This window comes from Aquila chrysaetos, chromosome 8 (assembly GCF_900496995.4).
Source record: "Aquila chrysaetos chrysaetos chromosome 8, bAquChr1.4, whole genome shotgun sequence".
Classification (NCBI taxonomy): domain Eukaryota; kingdom Metazoa; phylum Chordata; class Aves; order Accipitriformes; family Accipitridae; genus Aquila; species Aquila chrysaetos.
The window spans coordinates 31,043,933-31,060,488 of NC_044011.1; the positions used below are offsets into that span (position 1 = coordinate 31,043,933).

General features: G+C 39.9%; 1 protein-coding gene across 4 annotated transcripts in view; it reads right to left on the reverse strand.

Moving 5' to 3' along the window:
* SPTLC3 (serine palmitoyltransferase long chain base subunit 3) overlaps positions 1-16,556 on the reverse strand; it is a 99,028-nt gene that overhangs the window by 26,803 nt on the left and 55,669 nt on the right. For all 4 annotated transcript variants that reach the window (XM_030023387.2, XM_030023386.2, XM_030023385.2 and 1 more), the window contains 2 exons: positions 11,983-12,107; positions 9,694-9,787 (listed from right to left, as the gene is read on the reverse strand). In XM_030023387.2, coding sequence (XP_029879247.1) covers positions 9,694-9,787; positions 11,983-12,107 — 219 coding nt within the window. The remainder of the gene's footprint in view (positions 1-9,693; positions 9,788-11,982; positions 12,108-16,556) is intronic.

The following is a 16,556-nucleotide window of genomic DNA, read 5'->3' on the forward strand; positions in this document are numbered from 1 at the left end:
TCTAATGAACTTTTGATTTTCTACTGGGCATTATTTTTCTTATACAGAAAAAGACAACATTAAAAAATATGTGTCCTGAAGACAAACTTCCTTTATTAGTAGACAAGACCCAAGGATTGATTTAATTTGCCTGAATGCAATCTAGTGACAAGGAGAGTTACAAAAAGCTTCCAGTTATGTACCTTATCTGGGAAACTTCTAGAAATTATTGGCATACGTTTTTATTTAAAGGCAAAAGGGAACCACTTTGCTTACGTACTGAGGCTAATTGCCAGCATTTCTCTGTATGGGCTGCTGATAATCATAATGTCTCAAGGCTTTCAAATAGCAAGTTTTTGGTAGCTTTCCAACATCACCATGGGCTCATGAATAACATGCATTGCTTCAGCAAAGGTTTGGATCAGGCTGCGTGAAGCACATCAGGATGGCAGCAAGAGAAATCTTGTCCTTCTCAAGAAGGAGAGTGAGTGAAAGATTGCTGATGAGAGAGGGAGAGACAAGTGGATACAAGCACATGGCATGGATACACTAATTTGGTGCCAAAATGCTTGGCACTGGTGGGACTTTGATATAAGGAGGCCTGGAACAGTGTTAGAAACTTAGCTGCTTTCTCAAGGGCTGAGTGTGGGTAATCTAATAAAATTCTTGAAGGAAAGCCACTGAAGTTTTGAAAAACATGGAAGAAACAAGAAAAAACATCACAGGAATAAGGGTCAGACCAAATGTAACTCTCAGTGCAGAGTTGAAATCTAACCAGCATTCTGGTGTCTCCACATGAATGAACACTCTCCAAAATGAATTATTCTGGTACTTTTCAGGAATGTGGATTGACATTTCAAAATGTTTTGAAAGAACATCTTACAGAGACTTGTAAAACTTGAAGGAACATTGCAGGTCAGCTCAAATTGTGGGTTGAGAAAATCAATGGCATTTTTTCACAATATAACCCCACTGTTTCAGCAACACATCTTAATGCAGTTATTATAACCTTTTAAAATAGTACAAGGCTAATCTGTAAAATACAATTGTCCAAAGTGAAGAAAAAACACCTCAGATATATTAATATTGACCTATAGTTTGGTTTCTGCCAGACCAGAACTGGGCCATTTGCACAGTAACTGTCCATCGTGAATAACCTATGACCTGAGAGATGGCCAGGTTATGAGCTGAACCTTTCTATCCTGATACCTCACCTCTTGCTAGTACCATTTACTGATGTTGGTAAAAGACAAATTTCTCAGAAACACCTGTGCCACTCTGCACCTTACTGTGTAATCTCTTGACCTAGCAAGACCTTGCTATAACTTACAAAGCACAAAACATGCATGAGAAGTTGCCCCTTATTTCAAAGCTGCAATCATCTGCACAGCATAATGAGCTCCGAGACGGAAATGCTATTATGAATAATGCGATGCAGACAGCACAGTTTCCACTAGATGGCAATCAAGGAAATAAAAGTTCTTCGGTGCTTTAAAAGGAGAATTTATAACCCAGCTGAGCATTTGCAGCATGTGCGTATTTCATAGAAGAGAACTGCTCACCTTCTCTTTTGTTTTGAGTAGATAATATTCAGAATTCCTTTTGAGTTCTAAGCATTAAAGGACTTCCGAGGATGACAGAAAACTCACTCAGTCACATGAAGTAAAATTTGTGTGGCCCCTTTTCTCCACTGAATTATTTCTCTACTGATGTCATTGTCGTCTAAATCCTTTTGGGACCTTTGAAACCGTCCTCTGAATCACACAGGGTCTTTCAATTCAGTATGCTGTCTACATGTCAGACTGGTTCTAGACTTCAGGAAAGTCAGTTTGCCCAGCCCTCTGAGCTAAAAGCATGGCTTGAAGATTCAGTTGTTTTAACATACATCCACATGAAAAAAAAGAAAGGAAAGAGGAGACGATAGAGAGAAGTGAAACGTATACAACCCTGTCTGATAGAGCTGTTTAAAAAATACATGGATGTGAATAGCTCCTCTATCCAAACTAGTGTGGAACATGAGTTTGCAGGTAGGAAAGAACCTCTCTGAGGGATGAGCTTGCCTAACTTTACACATGACATAGTCCTGCTGGAGTACAGGCTAAGGACATGTCTGTTTGCAGGATCAGGGCTATCTCACTTTGGTTTTGATGTCTCATTCTGAAAAACATGTCTGTGTGACCCTTTCTTAGGCCTGTAACAATCAACACATAATTTGTTTAGGTGCAAATGAATTTTACTGACCTTTTTACTCTGTGCTTGTAGTGCCTCATTTGGAAAGGGAAAATTGGGAGGAAGAGAAAATCTGTTACCTTTCATCTTCCCGCCAGAAGGCTGCTTCTGTTATTCAAAGTGAAGATGCAGTGCTCTCTATGTGCTTGTGCTTAGACTTTCCAGAAAGTGGGATATACTGAAGATCAGGAAAAACAACAGTGCAACCCCAGGTGACTTTTGGATATCAAATTATTTGCCCATTAAATATAGTTAGACTGTGAAACACTGGGACACTGAGATCATGAGTTGCACGAGTCCATCTTGAATAACCAGTTATGGGGAAATTAACTGTCCTTCCTTGTTTGACCATCCCCAGCCCAGGCTTTTCAGCAGTAATGGCTAACAACCATTCACGAGCCCAGGAGATGGTGTTAAGCATTTCACTTAATTGATTAGTCAAAGCACGACCAAATCTGTCCTTGTCTCACTTTCTACCTTCTCTCGATGGCATATTGTCTATATATGGAGGATAAAGTTTCCTAAGTGGAGACAGCGGATCTCTTAGTTTTTTTAGAATTTAATATAGACTTGCATAATCCTTGTTTGGGATCCTTCAGAGTTACTTCAACACAAACACCAACACCAGAAACTGCCAGTGGGTCGAAGTGAGCCTGGACCTGGGCGGGCAGCCGTGTGTCATGCTGCCTCCAGTGCAGGTGGGACTCCTGGCTCCCGGAGAGGCCCCTGCCCTCTCCCAGGCACACTCAGTGCCTCCTTGCAGGGACACACCGTGGCTCCACCCCTCATCCTTACATTGCAATGCTGGGGTTGTCATCACCATTCCTCTGCGTGGGCTGGAAATCTCCTGCGATGTCAGCTGAATCCTTTTTAATTAAAATAAACAAGCTGCTACTACCCTTATCACATTCTTCTTTCCTTTGCCTTGTGTTTGCCACTCTCGTTTTCAGTTTCTCGCATTTTGCACTCTCATGCAAGTTTATGCAGGCTACCTGTCCCTTCGCAACCTCCCACGCAACCGCCTCTCTCTTGCTGCAGCGCATCTGCTGCAGCATCTGCCTCCTCCTCTCTTGCTCTCCCCCCATTGGTACCTTTCCTGGTCACTGTCCTTTCCTGGGTGACTCAAGTGGCTAGGTCCAATGCTGTCCCTCCTTGCAGATCCCTAAAGCAACAAAGGGAAATCACTGCAAGGGTTTTGTTGATCTAAACAGTAACTGTAGGACTGTAGAAGGTGGTTTTTGTTCTAGTGAAAACCAGTCTTTGCAAAGTCCCTGACTGCTGGGACAGCTCTGAACAGCAAAAGGATCTCTAGAGTAATTTCCCCGAAATCACAGCTTTAAATACCTTCATTTGGAATGGAGTGGTGGGAGTGGTGACTACTGCAGCCACAGTAACAGCCTAAGACTCCCCCCCGCTCCTCAATAAATATATATCTCTGTGAAAGTAAAGAGCACTAGCTCAGGAAAGCTTCCTCTTCACACTTGGCAAGTCAGAAATGGCTTTCTCAAATCAGAGAGGGCAAATGCAGACACAGCATGCTAGGAACAGGATATACCAGTCTCCTCTCTGTGGCAGCGTCTATATGTGTCACAGGGAAATACATGCCAAACTGGATTAGGCTGCGGTCCACCTATCTGGTGCAATAATCTTGTCTCTGATAGTGGCCAGAAGCTTCAAGGAGGACAAAACCTTGGTGGGTCATGAGCCTTTCATCCTGCTCTGTAATAGCTATAACACTGCCCTCCCTTCTTAAATTCAAGGGCCACTTACACCTTTGGAAAAAAAAAAAAAATTAAGGAACAATCTTATACTAAGCCACTGCAAACTCTTTGTTTTTTGTGACCAAAGAGATTTTTCACTATTTTTTACCTGTTCATTTATCTCTTTCATTTTCCCCTCTATTTTATTTGCTTGCTTGCTTGCAGGCATGCGCTTAGAGTTTTCCACTTGTTTTTTCCCTTCTTTCCTTCTTTTTTGCTAGAGAATATATTTGCACTGAAAGGTGAGGGTCTACTGCTGCCTGAAAGTTCTTTCAGTGTTAACTACAACTCCTCCAGGTAGCCGTGTTTTCTCTCTAAGGTGTCATCACAGCACATGTATCTGAACTCCAAAGCACTAATTTGAATGAGTAGACTGAAAAACGCTGGAGTTGGATTAACATAAGTTCACAACTGTTGTCCAAGTAGGAAATTATATTTTATGTTTAGACCTGAACAGCTCATACCTGCATGACACACTTCTGTCATCAACAACTTGATTTGTGAGAACCTCCAAAAAACCCTTGCTACTTTCACAACACTCTAAAAAGGTATGTAAGAAGGAGCTAGGAGTGTACTACTGTGATCCCAGTTTCAGATGTGGGTTCAAGCACCAGATTAGACGCCAGATTTTCATCTAACCAAGGTGCTTGGTTCTGCCTTGCAATTGCCTGCCCTCCTTGTAGTATCACTTGTTCTGATTGCATGTTGAAGTGCCCTTGCAATGAAAAGAACCAAAAATTTTTTTTTCCACATGGCCTGATTTCTGTGCAGTCATGACATTCCCACAGACTGCTCATGCAATTGCAAATCTAAACCTGAAAATGTGATTGCAATTGAGTTGCTTGATGCTATATGGGAAAAATGTAGTAGAATTAGAAAGAATAAACAAATCCTAAGCCTTGTCCAGCACCTTCTCATACAGGCTGATATGAACAGAATTCACTTGGATGTAGTTAGTCAGTAACACACTCATCTGTCCACTGAATGAACAAAGATAGCCTTTCACCTGATACTGGTATAAGACCCAAAACCGCTGCACCCGATACCAATGTAAGACCCAGAACTGCTGTGACAGAAAACCCCTGATAAAGTCACAAGCTGATTAATGGTTAGCTATTTGGTTTTGCTTTTCAAGTTTTATTGGAAGGGTCAAGGGATTTTGGCTAATATTTAACCAAGATAAAGGTCAGAGGTTCTGAAAAAGTGGTTTAAAATATATGATATTAATAAAAGAGTGTCTCAGAAATAAAAAAGAGCAGGTGATAAGTCAGTCTCTCCCTGGGCCAGGAAATAAAACCACCCAAGAGTGTAGCCCTTATAGAGCTGAAGGACCCCCATGCAGGTCACTTGGGGAGGGTGGGACAGGCTCCCTGGAGCCAAGGCCTGGTAAGGGTAACATCAGACACCTTCTGGCACAAAACTAACCAAGGCCGGGCCACTACTGCCACAGAGGTGGGGAGATGTTTTAGCCTTCCACCTTCCTCCCACTGCATACTCGTAGTTGGACTGTGCTGCTGGCTGCGTTTCAAGTGTAGAAATGTAGATCTTTTCTAGCTCCCTAACCAAATCACTGCCTGGGAAAGTCGTGCCCACACCACTGCAGGGGAGAGAAAAGGCAGATGCTTTATGGGCAGGTCAGAACAATTTTAGCCCACTAAAAACATTACTACATAAATTCAGGACTGCTCAGGTCCTAAAAAAAAAAAAAAAATAAAAAAAAAAATTCCCCCTACACCCATTCCTCAGAGCAGGGGCTCCAGGGAATTGAGCTTTGCTGTTAGCATCCACAAAAACTCACAAGTCCCTGGACAGAAAAAGTCCCTTAAAGGCCAAATACTCTGTGGCATACTGGTGTGACCTTGGGAGGGTGAGGACTAGCAACAGTGCTAATGAAAGCCCACAAGAAGGGAATGCCCTTTTCAGGAGTTTTTAGTTATAGGCCTGAAATGCAGTATTCTAAATTTCTCTCACATAGCTGACCTGTAGGTGTGTGCTTATGCATTTCTTTCAGCCCAGGCCTGTAAATTCCTGTCTGTTTACAAGGAAAGGATTGTTCACTGGGAGGCAGGATGCAGGGCACATTCCTATGCCCAAATAAAAATGGACTTACAGGTCCACAGCACATTTTTGTTCTATTATTCACCTTAAGGCTTGAAAACCTTCTCATACACCTGTGCAACGTTTTTGTCAAAAAGGAGAAACATCCAGATGCCTTTTATTTTACTTAGGAGAAGCATAGAGGTCTAACAATTCCATCTCTTCTGGAAAAACTATTCAGATTTTTTGTGAAAAGTGTAATGCCTAGGACAGCTACCCACTTGAAATAGAATTTCATTAACTTTTGTAAGAATAAGAATTATATGATACATAATTAAGGTAATACGTAGACATTAGTTCTTGGCTTAATAATGAAATAAACATAATTATTTACTTTTATGTAATGACAAACAGATCCAGTACTACAGATGATATGCTTTGAAATAAAATAACACAGTTTTACAGAATTAGCTACAGCATAGCCTTTGAAGGATTAATGTGCTTCAGTAGCAAGTTTAAAATGGCAGGTTTTACTCTCTTTTCTGTGAAATATTTTTATCATAGAACAAAGTTTTCTATAATTTTTCTTTTAAAAATAGTTCTTCCATAACAGGGGGAAAAAAGGGAGGGGAGAGAGATTTACAATGCCAAGCTTGTTAGAAAGGGAGGTTACCAGCACACACCTGTGCATGTTTTTTGTATAATATTCAGGAAGTAGCTGGTTTAGAAAATATACCATTGCTTCACTAAATTGTTACATAATTATTTCTCCTCGTTTTGATAACCATTTATAATAACTGCAACAAACATTAACACCTCACCCTTCTCTCAGTGTCTTTTATACACATGTGCAACCAACGAAGTCAGAGCCAAAGTAAATATATTCTAGGCAGTTTTATCAAGGGTATTACACAGCATTTCAAATGAGGCTGATGCAAGCAACAAGGAGCATGGAAAAAAGTCTGTTTCTCAAGCTGTGTTCTAATAGCAAAAAGGTAACTTCAAAATCTGCTGCCTGATTTGAGTTCATTTTTGTTTCTTCTGCACAGAAAACATGTCTCAGGCTCTAGTGGTGGTACTGCTTGGCATCTCTTTCATTGTCTTTAGTGTAGAGCAATACTGGGTCAAACAGTATGTGTGTGTAACTTGGCACAGCTCCAAAGGAGATGAGCCAACTCATGCCAGCACACAACTTGGCTCCGTACATACAAGTAAGAATGAAATGCACATTAAGCCCTAATCCTCTTTGGGATAGGACTCAGATTTATTCTTTGTTTCTGCACCTTGGTGGATAATCGTTTCAACTGCTCATCAAAGGGCCCTAGCCAAGCCTTTGACACAGTAACATCCTCCAGCTGATGCCCAGGGCCAAGCTCTTTAAAGGCTCATTGATTTCCTTATATGAAATGACACACATCAATCCCCTGTCCTTGGAAAGAAGGTGCAAAGTTTTCTATTCATCCACAGGGCCAACACAGCATAAAGAACCTTTCTTGTGCATCAAGTAGTATGACATGGATAATGGCTTAATTCCCCTGTTCATAAGCATGACAATGACAGCACTAACATACTCTGACAATTTGGGCATGCGTGTGCATGCCTGTATATATGCTATATATCTACACATTAGCAAGAAGGATAGTCGGGGAGCATAAGCAACAGCTCTGATCTAACAAAACAAACAAGCACCTGCCTAACTGAAAAGAACCCTCCCAACACAAGCTGGAAGTTTTGGTTATGCGTGTCATTAATTAATTTGCTGTACTGACTTGTATTACACTACTCCCTGACAGAGCCACAGAGAACAAGGCTGTACTACATTTTGGGTGAAACTGTGCATTCTACAAAGGCAGTGCTGCTGGATTATGCTTTCCACTGCTATCCTCCCCCAATACACATCCTGTTTTCTCCAAAGCAAACAGCACATACATACATTTCTGCACATGTGATTTTAAAAGTTGTTGGTGATGTGTAACTCATGAGTATGATTAAAGAAATATTAAAAAGAAAGAACTTTCTAACCATGGAAGTAACATACTGAAAGACTCACTGTGGGCCAAGAGAGAGAGCATGAATGTGTAAAGTTTCTTCACATGAAGTGGTCTCTAAATACAACTTAGGTTAAGAGTCAAGGCCTACAAAATTGTGATGACAAAAGGCGACACTCGAATTCCAAACAGTATTTGCTTAAGTTTCCACAGTTTCATTTTGAAAATAAGTTAAGGTGATGTCTCAGAAACAGCATAAAAGACTGACTTTGGCAAATCAGATCTCTAATCTAGAAAGCAATGGGTTTTTCCAAAGCAACCTGGATGGGCTTCCACTGATATTTGCCGAGACCCTTGAAGGGACTGTCTACATTTTCCAGTGCTGGATTAGTGCTTTTTGGACAGGTCACTGTTATTTTTAGGTTCACACATTATTAAAAAAAAGTCAGCTTTAATTTATCATAAGCACAGCACAGGCAGGTTAGGTATCAGATTCTTGGGAGTGGAATGAAATGCATGCAGCATTGATGGGTGGAGAGGCTGAGAACATTTGGATTGGGGCAGTGAGAGGTCATCCTGCAAGATGTGGTGCAAACCTAAATTTGAATGGGATAAGGCACGGAACAAACTAAGGAAGTGAACCAAGCTGGGGTATGCTAGAGGCTAATCTATAAATAATTACTTCTGTAAAAACATTCGGGCTCAGATGACCTTTAATTCTTGAATGATCTTCAGAAATTTCTTCTTGTCCAAGTTATGAATAGATATTAATTATAACAACACCTTATACTATAATTATAGTGTGCTTTCATTTCAATGGATCCTTAGGCCTTTTACAGTATACGCGTAATTCATTTTTGCTCACCTCAGGGCTGAACACAACACTTAATAAAGAGAAGGGATTGCATTAGCTATTAACAAAGGTGATCAGACCTCTTTTCTTGTTCCTCACCACTTCTCTAGCTTCTTAACCTCTGTTGCAATCACTGCCTGGTGACAGCAATGGGGATGGAAAGGGGAATTGCAACGGGGAATAAGGGAAAAGAACAAGCTCTTGTCATCAAAGCCAGTCACAATGTCTCTGACAGTAACCACAGCAGCATTAACTAAATAAAAGTTAAAAAGCATGAATATTTTAGAAGATAATTACATGATTGCAAAGTTAATGTGTGATTTCTATACTAAAATTATACTTCAAAGAATATTTGGGATGATGCTCTTGATATAACCATCTGCATCTTTGGTATAGCCCCCTGGGAATTCAGGGTAACCGATTCAAAGTAATGCCACATTAATCTAACTCTGGTTGCACTAAACCTGCTAGAAACAGAGGCAGGAAATATGGAGTATGTTTTTGTAAGTATGTTTGTACTATTTTGGCTATAGTGACAATAACAATAAAACCTTTATGACAGCACAGAATCATTCAGCATGTCAAAAAGACACCAACAAGATTAAGACACTGGATTTTGAAATTAAGGTCCAACCCGATGACCCAGATCATGCACAATAGCAATTATAGTGTCACACTATTAATTTTTCTGCATCAGAAAATAGTCATAATATTGAACAGTTAATCTTTCTGCCTGGACAAAAGTATTATCTGGGAACTGACAGCAAAGCAAGCATTGAAAGGAAACATTCTTGCCTTTAAGGTGTGAACAACTCTGTTTCTAAATATTTCCAACTTCAATACTCACTATTATGCTTGAAGATTCTAATAGTAGCACCTGAAAGCCTCGCACCAAGAACGAGAGAAGTGTGGTTCAACTCATCACTTAAAATGAGGCAGCCCTGTGGAGAAGGAGTATAATAAGCATCTGCATGAATTGGGAGGCTGTTGACATGTGTGCATGTGTGTGTCAGCATACACGTGTGTCTATGATATAGCATTGCATCAATTAAGCCATAAGTAGTAAACATGAACTGGATTTTCTGCCACTTTTCTGAAGGTGCCAGGATGCACTGCAAAGGCAGGCAGAAACTGTGGGATCAGATTCTCAGGCATTCCCGGGTGGTGCAAAGCGGTCAAGTATTTCCTGTAACTGGAAAGTAGTGAATAACCCTAGTAGAGATTGACTGCTTTATAGTAAAATCAAGTGACTTTTCTTCCTCTATCACCTGTCTACAGTCTACTTTGTGTTGCAGGGAAAATGCAGTCACCAACCCATATATAAAGACTGCATGACAGTAATGTAAGGAGGAGTAATACTGAGGCTGGACTGACATCATCACTTTGGGCTGCAGAAATGAGATCAGGACAGATCAATGCCTCATAAATCCCACCTCCATTAAGATGTGAGTGGAGCCTAGGCAACAGGCAGAGTCTTTCTCTGGTAAATGCATATACAGTTCACCTGTAGTATATTCTTCATTCATTATCTCAGTTGAAAACTATCTTTTTAGAAAATAAAATAGAAATGCAGGAGAAATAACTTTGTATATTATATGTTAACAGGAGCCAGGATTCACAGCTGAAATTCATGCTGGAACCCTAACTTAGCTCTGCTTTCTATTACACATCTTGTGCTGTGGTTTCATTACCCAAAAGGCTATACAACATTAAGTAAATACTTATTTTGGAAACACAAATTATGCCTAGGTTGAGAGATACTCACACAAATCTGCCTAGATACTAGAATGCAGAACTAACATTAAGAGTATATGCATCCTGACAAAAAAATGTAGCTGCTAGGCTTAATTATAGAGAAAAATTTAGGAATAAGTCTCCCCAACATAGGGCAACTACATAATAGCTGAATTATATATAATATATTACAATACTATATACTATTAATATATACTAAATTATTATAGTTATATTCTATATAACACATATAGTAATATCTTTATTTGTGCCACTTATATCTAAATATCCCACCTCTGACAGAGGCCTGAATCTCCACATGAGGCCAGCTAAGTGAGGGAAAATTATTTTATAGCTAAGCAAGGGACAGGTATCTTATGCTGTTATGTAGGTCTGCAATTTCATAAATTTACCCATATTAATTCTCTGTATCTGTTCCCTTTGAAATTGCTGGACAACTTCTCCAGCACCATTGCAGATTGAAGTTCATGTTCTGGGCAGCTGAAGCAATTCTCCCTGACCAACCCTTGTATACATATATTTCAGAAATCTCTTGCAAAAGCTGGATTCATCTTCAATAGTGAGTGAAGAAGTGACTTCCCCTCTACACTGGTGCTTCAGAAGAAATCTTGATCATACACCACACAGCAAATTCATTCTGTCTCTACCAAGAGGGAAATACTGTTTCACACTTCCATGACACACTTCACACTGTTTCACACTTGCATGAACTAAAGAGGAGCTATCCACTTTCCCAGCTAGCAGCACAGAGTATCTGCTTGTCAATCACAACTTCTGACATAACAAGATGATGGATTTTCATGCCTTTGTGTTAGGTACCCTAAATTGGAGATGAAGTCCCTTCAACACCAAATAAGAACCCAACTTTTGTCATATGGTCACAACTTTAGACTTGCGTTTGCTGCCAGCTTTCTTTGCAGGGCTGGCTGGAGATCTGTTCATCAGGAATGCTAAACACTGTGCTTTCTCTTTTCTGAAAGTGTTGTAAAAAATACCCTAATCATCATGTTTCACCACAGGCAGTTGGGCAATATCTCTGCAAGCGGCCCAAATACTTCATCCCACAACACCTGAGACATGGGATGCAACATTTGCTTACTTTTTAGGGAGAAGCAACTTCGTTAAGAGAAGCTAAAAAAACGTATCAGTCATCCTTAAATAGATGTTAGGTATGTGCGATAGTAACACCCAGAGCTAGAAAAAATGATGAAGAAGCATATTTAAGGTCACAAGGTCATCAGCCTTATGACTCATGCATTCCTGATATCAAGCTTTGTTCCTTGATCAAGCCTTTTCACTTAATGCATGCCCAGAACACTGCAACAGTTGTTAAAACAATTAATAAACAATTATTCTATGTGCCTCTTAAGGAAGTACTCACCTTCCCAACAAGGGCTGGGATATTCATCGAGTTAGTTGCAAAGCCCATGCCAAACACCATAGCATCTTCCACACCAAGGAACTTGGCCACAAGTTTCTCTAGTTCTACATGTTTGTCTAGGGTGCCTGCAGAAGTAAGCACAGGGAATCTTAAATCTCATTGAACTGTGAAAGTTATTAATTCTAAGGACATGAAACATATAAAAGAACAGAGTAGAACTGTGTCATTTAGCTATATGACATTAAGACCTAGGGAAGGTTTTCCATTGGTATCTTGTGCATGTGGGATAATGCAAGAGAAAGCAAACCAGCTATAACTAATGCTAACAAATATTGTTGCTGTTAAGGTAGCAAAGCAGTTGCTTTGGGAAAAAGTTTCCTTTTTCCATAACAACAACTGTTGACATAGTTTATTCTCAAGAATAATTTTTAGCTTTTTTCTCCCCCTGCAATGAGGACAAAAATACCTCCTTTTTATACAAGATGTGGGACAAACATCTTAAGCATTCTTGAGTTCTCTCTGGATGTGAAAGCAAAACCCAATGACAACAAAATCCTTCCATTTTTTCTTGGGTGCCTATGTACGTGTACAAAATACTTAATTATGATTTTATATGGATAGACAAACAAAAGTGTTCTCCACCTTTTTCTGCTTTGGAAGGTAAAAGCTATGCCACTCTCCATAATTGATGATAGCTCTCCTCTTTCCTCCCTCCCAACAATCAAACATAAATGATAAGGCAACACTAGAGAGCCTTCTTTATCACACATTACGTATCTAATATTAGTGCCTGGAGTCTCCAAACAAATAAGGTGCTCCAGCTATCCAACAAAAGCAATATCTTTCCCACCCAACTCACAATGGAGGATGACAAAATACAAAAGGCAACAAACAAAAGAGTGGTGTTAAGAGATTGAGATAACAAATAACTTTGAGCAGTAATGAATCATCTCAACTTGCTAGCTCTCTAGTCTTTGGTTGCCTGGCTGTGCATTGCAGGTACCAAGGCAGAAGGAACTTTTACAGGATGATCTATGAGGAAGAAAAGAGAGTGGCCTGTGGATTCTGACAGAGCACTTCCCCTATGAATAAGGCTGTAAGCAGGGAACAGAAGAAAAAATTAGGAAAGTGAGTATCGTACCTCACTTGTGCTGCACAAATTGATGTCACAGTATAGGCAAAGTGAATTACAATTGATGGAAACAAGAAATCCGTGTTCACTGTGATGGGCAAAGGGCAGATGAATAGAGGAAAGCAGAAGCTTGGCTAGAGTGTCTCGACAAGAATGATTAGTCAGGAAGATGATCTTACCTTCATCATGGAGGAAAGCTCATTAAAAAAAAAAAGAACCCAAATAAAAATGGCAGCTGTACAGTTTCAGCAACAGTACTAACTCAGCTGGTTACAGTGAGGTAGTGTTTTCATTATTTTTTCCTCATTAAGTATCCAAAGTAAGAATAGCATTCACTTGGAAACAGAATGTGAAAAATATCATGCAGGCAGGTAACTCTCCAATAGCCAGGGAAATAAGGAGCAAGGATCATGTGGTTTCTGGAAAAACCTGGATTACATGGACAGTAAAGAACAGTGGTGCCATGATTTTGCACAGAGCCTGCCTGGGTTCTGCTAGACCTAGCCAACTCCAGCAGAGCTTCGAGAGTGTCTCTGCACTCATTGTATCACATTGGCTGTACATTGAGCTGGGTTGTCTCTGGCTCTGTGCTCTGATAAGTTAGGTAACATGATGCAGAAAATTTGGCTCTGCAGAACCTCCAGTAGATGTAAGCTGACTCTGCATGAAACTCTTTGAGGTTGGCTAGTTTTTGCATTTGTAGAGCCTGAGATACACAAGGATATGTGCTGGCTCTGCACACAGCCACCACTTCGTAGCCAAGCTCCATGAAATACAAAACCACATAGTGTTTCAGAGTTGAGCTGCTCACTGGAGATGTGTGTGTGAATCTATGTCTTAACTTGTAAGCCCAGTAGGTCTCAGGGTGTATTTCTACGGTTCAATATTTTTTGCATTTTGGGCCCAGTTACTCTTCAACCTGGCTATAGCACTCATTGACAACTGAGGGTTCCAGCACGGCCAGCTGCTCTAGTGTTCCTTACAGATGTTATTTTGTCGCTTGAGGGCTATTGGCACGCAAACAGAACATGAAGTCTGAAATGGAAGCTTGAAGCCAACCACGCTATAGTCACAGCTTGAATTAGAAGGGGCATTTGTGAAATTTGACCTGAGAATTTGTGAAAGCATAAGAAACAAGCAGTGTGTGCTTTGCAAGGCAGGCATTTTAAGGCATGAGAAAATTGTCCCTAACTCTTGCAGGGGTAAATCTGACACTACTGGGGTGGAATTAAATTGCTTTTTGGGGTTGCATCATATGTTTTCGGTTTTTACAAACAAGAGAAGCCTGACTCACTGCAGATTATTCTGTTCAAGCATCTATTAGATGAACCAGAAAGGAACAGCGCATTTTTGACCTATTTTTATTGATTTTGTGATGGTGAAGAATGAGACATTGTGAAAGTGACCGATTCCTACTTATTATTTACTAATCCTAACAGTGAATGCAGATTATATTGTATATCGCTATTGCCTACAAATCCTGGAATACAAATTGGAATCAGTGGGGTTTTGGTTTGCAAAACCAAAACCTGAATGACAAGGATTTTCAAAATGAGCCCTAGTTTTGAATTATTTTAATTATAATGGCAATATTGTAAGTGGTAGATGAGGTGTGGCGGAAGCAATACAATACACACCAGTACTGACAGCGGGAGGTTTGTGACAGCAATATACATTGAGTAGAGCTGATAAAGCATATCAGCTTGCATCTTCCCAGGTTTAAAGCAAAAGGGGTATTTATTTAATAAATTATGCAATTATTTAATCATATCAGAAGATTTCTCCAGTATGAGTCAGTCCTTGGACATCATATAAACTGCACCAATTATATCATTTCTCTCCACGGGAGGAAACAAGGGGTCAGATATGCTCTGCTGGAATGAGGCTTGTCCACTAGTCATCCCAGCCGGTCACAGCAACCACCCCAACAAGCATAAACAGAACTACCAGATAGATGCAAATTTGATCCAAAGGAACTTCCACTGGCACAAGCTGCTACATTTCAAGCTACATAAGAAAGGCAGTAATTACACTAGTTTTCATTAAGTACAACCTTAGGAGTATCAAGTCAGGTTATCGTGGCCCTTAAAATGTCTTGTATTGTGCTGGATTCAGACCAGCATCATGATCTGGTGAATGAAAAGTGATATACTAGATATATTTTTATTAATACACTGTATACGCAGATACCTTCTATACTTGCCCTATACATAGACATTAGATTTTTTCCCCATACTCTACTTGCTCTGATTTTTATGCTGACTACAGCTTGGTTTGACCTGAGAAATGAGGATACAACTAAATAATGTATGCCATCTTACTGGGAAAGATTAAGACAAAAGGGAAAAGAGAAAGCTACCTGCATCTTTAAGAGACAAAATGGAATACTTTCTTTTGAAAGTTATTCCTCTCTGCTGAACAGTTGTATGCAATAGAGTACGGTAGGTGTTATTGTGTTTCAAGATTATATAGGTGTTATGGAAAGTAAAATCAAAGATCTTATCAAAATTGGACTTTCACAATGTAAGCCACTTCCACAGATTCCTACACTTTTCAAAGCAAATCCGCTCCTTTTCAAAATCTGATGACCCAGGTCTCCATTAACTTGCCGCTGCAGTCTGGGGACAGGGAACATGAAGTACACTGTATTTTGGCAGGCTTTCATAGGCTTATGATGCTCTTGGGTTGAAAGTCACTGTCAGTCTACTAGACAGATAAAGCTTGAAAATGCGCTTCCCGTGATCCACACAGCTCATTATTTAGCTTTGACACTTTCAGCTTGAACAAGGTGGTTTATGTCACTGGTTAGTCTGCCCAATACAGTCTTTCAGGTTCTTACATGCTAACGACATGTATTGGTTAAACTGCCAACACTGGCAACAGTATCCTTTAATAGAATTTTTCGTTTGGAATTCTGAGACCCAAAGAAGACAGGAAAATACCTGCTCTATTCAAGTTAAGAAAAACCTGGAGGAATAAACTGATATAAGCAACAAGTCATTGAAAGAAAAAAGATTCCCATAGAAGCCACTTCCACATATGAGCAGCAACTGGGAATCCTATGGATCACTGATATGACTCACCAAGGTGAATAAGAACCATTACTCTATGAAAATGATGGTTTGTCAGAGGTATTGTTAGGAGGGTGGGGAACAGAACAAAACACCTAAACTTCCCTGCCACATTTGAAACTCAAGGTCACAAACTCACTCTGGTAAGATATTTGTCAGAGATGGAAAAAAAATCTTACTGAAACACATACACACTTTTACAAAAGCGAGATTGGATGAGTTATTACTAGAAGGATGAAGAAACAGAAGATAGAAAGTGTATTATTTATTTACACCATTCTGCAAGAGTGGATGATGTAGATGGTCTCACTGTCCTACAGAGCCCACTGCAAGAGCAAAGCCTAAACTTGTAGAATGATACATATTGGCAA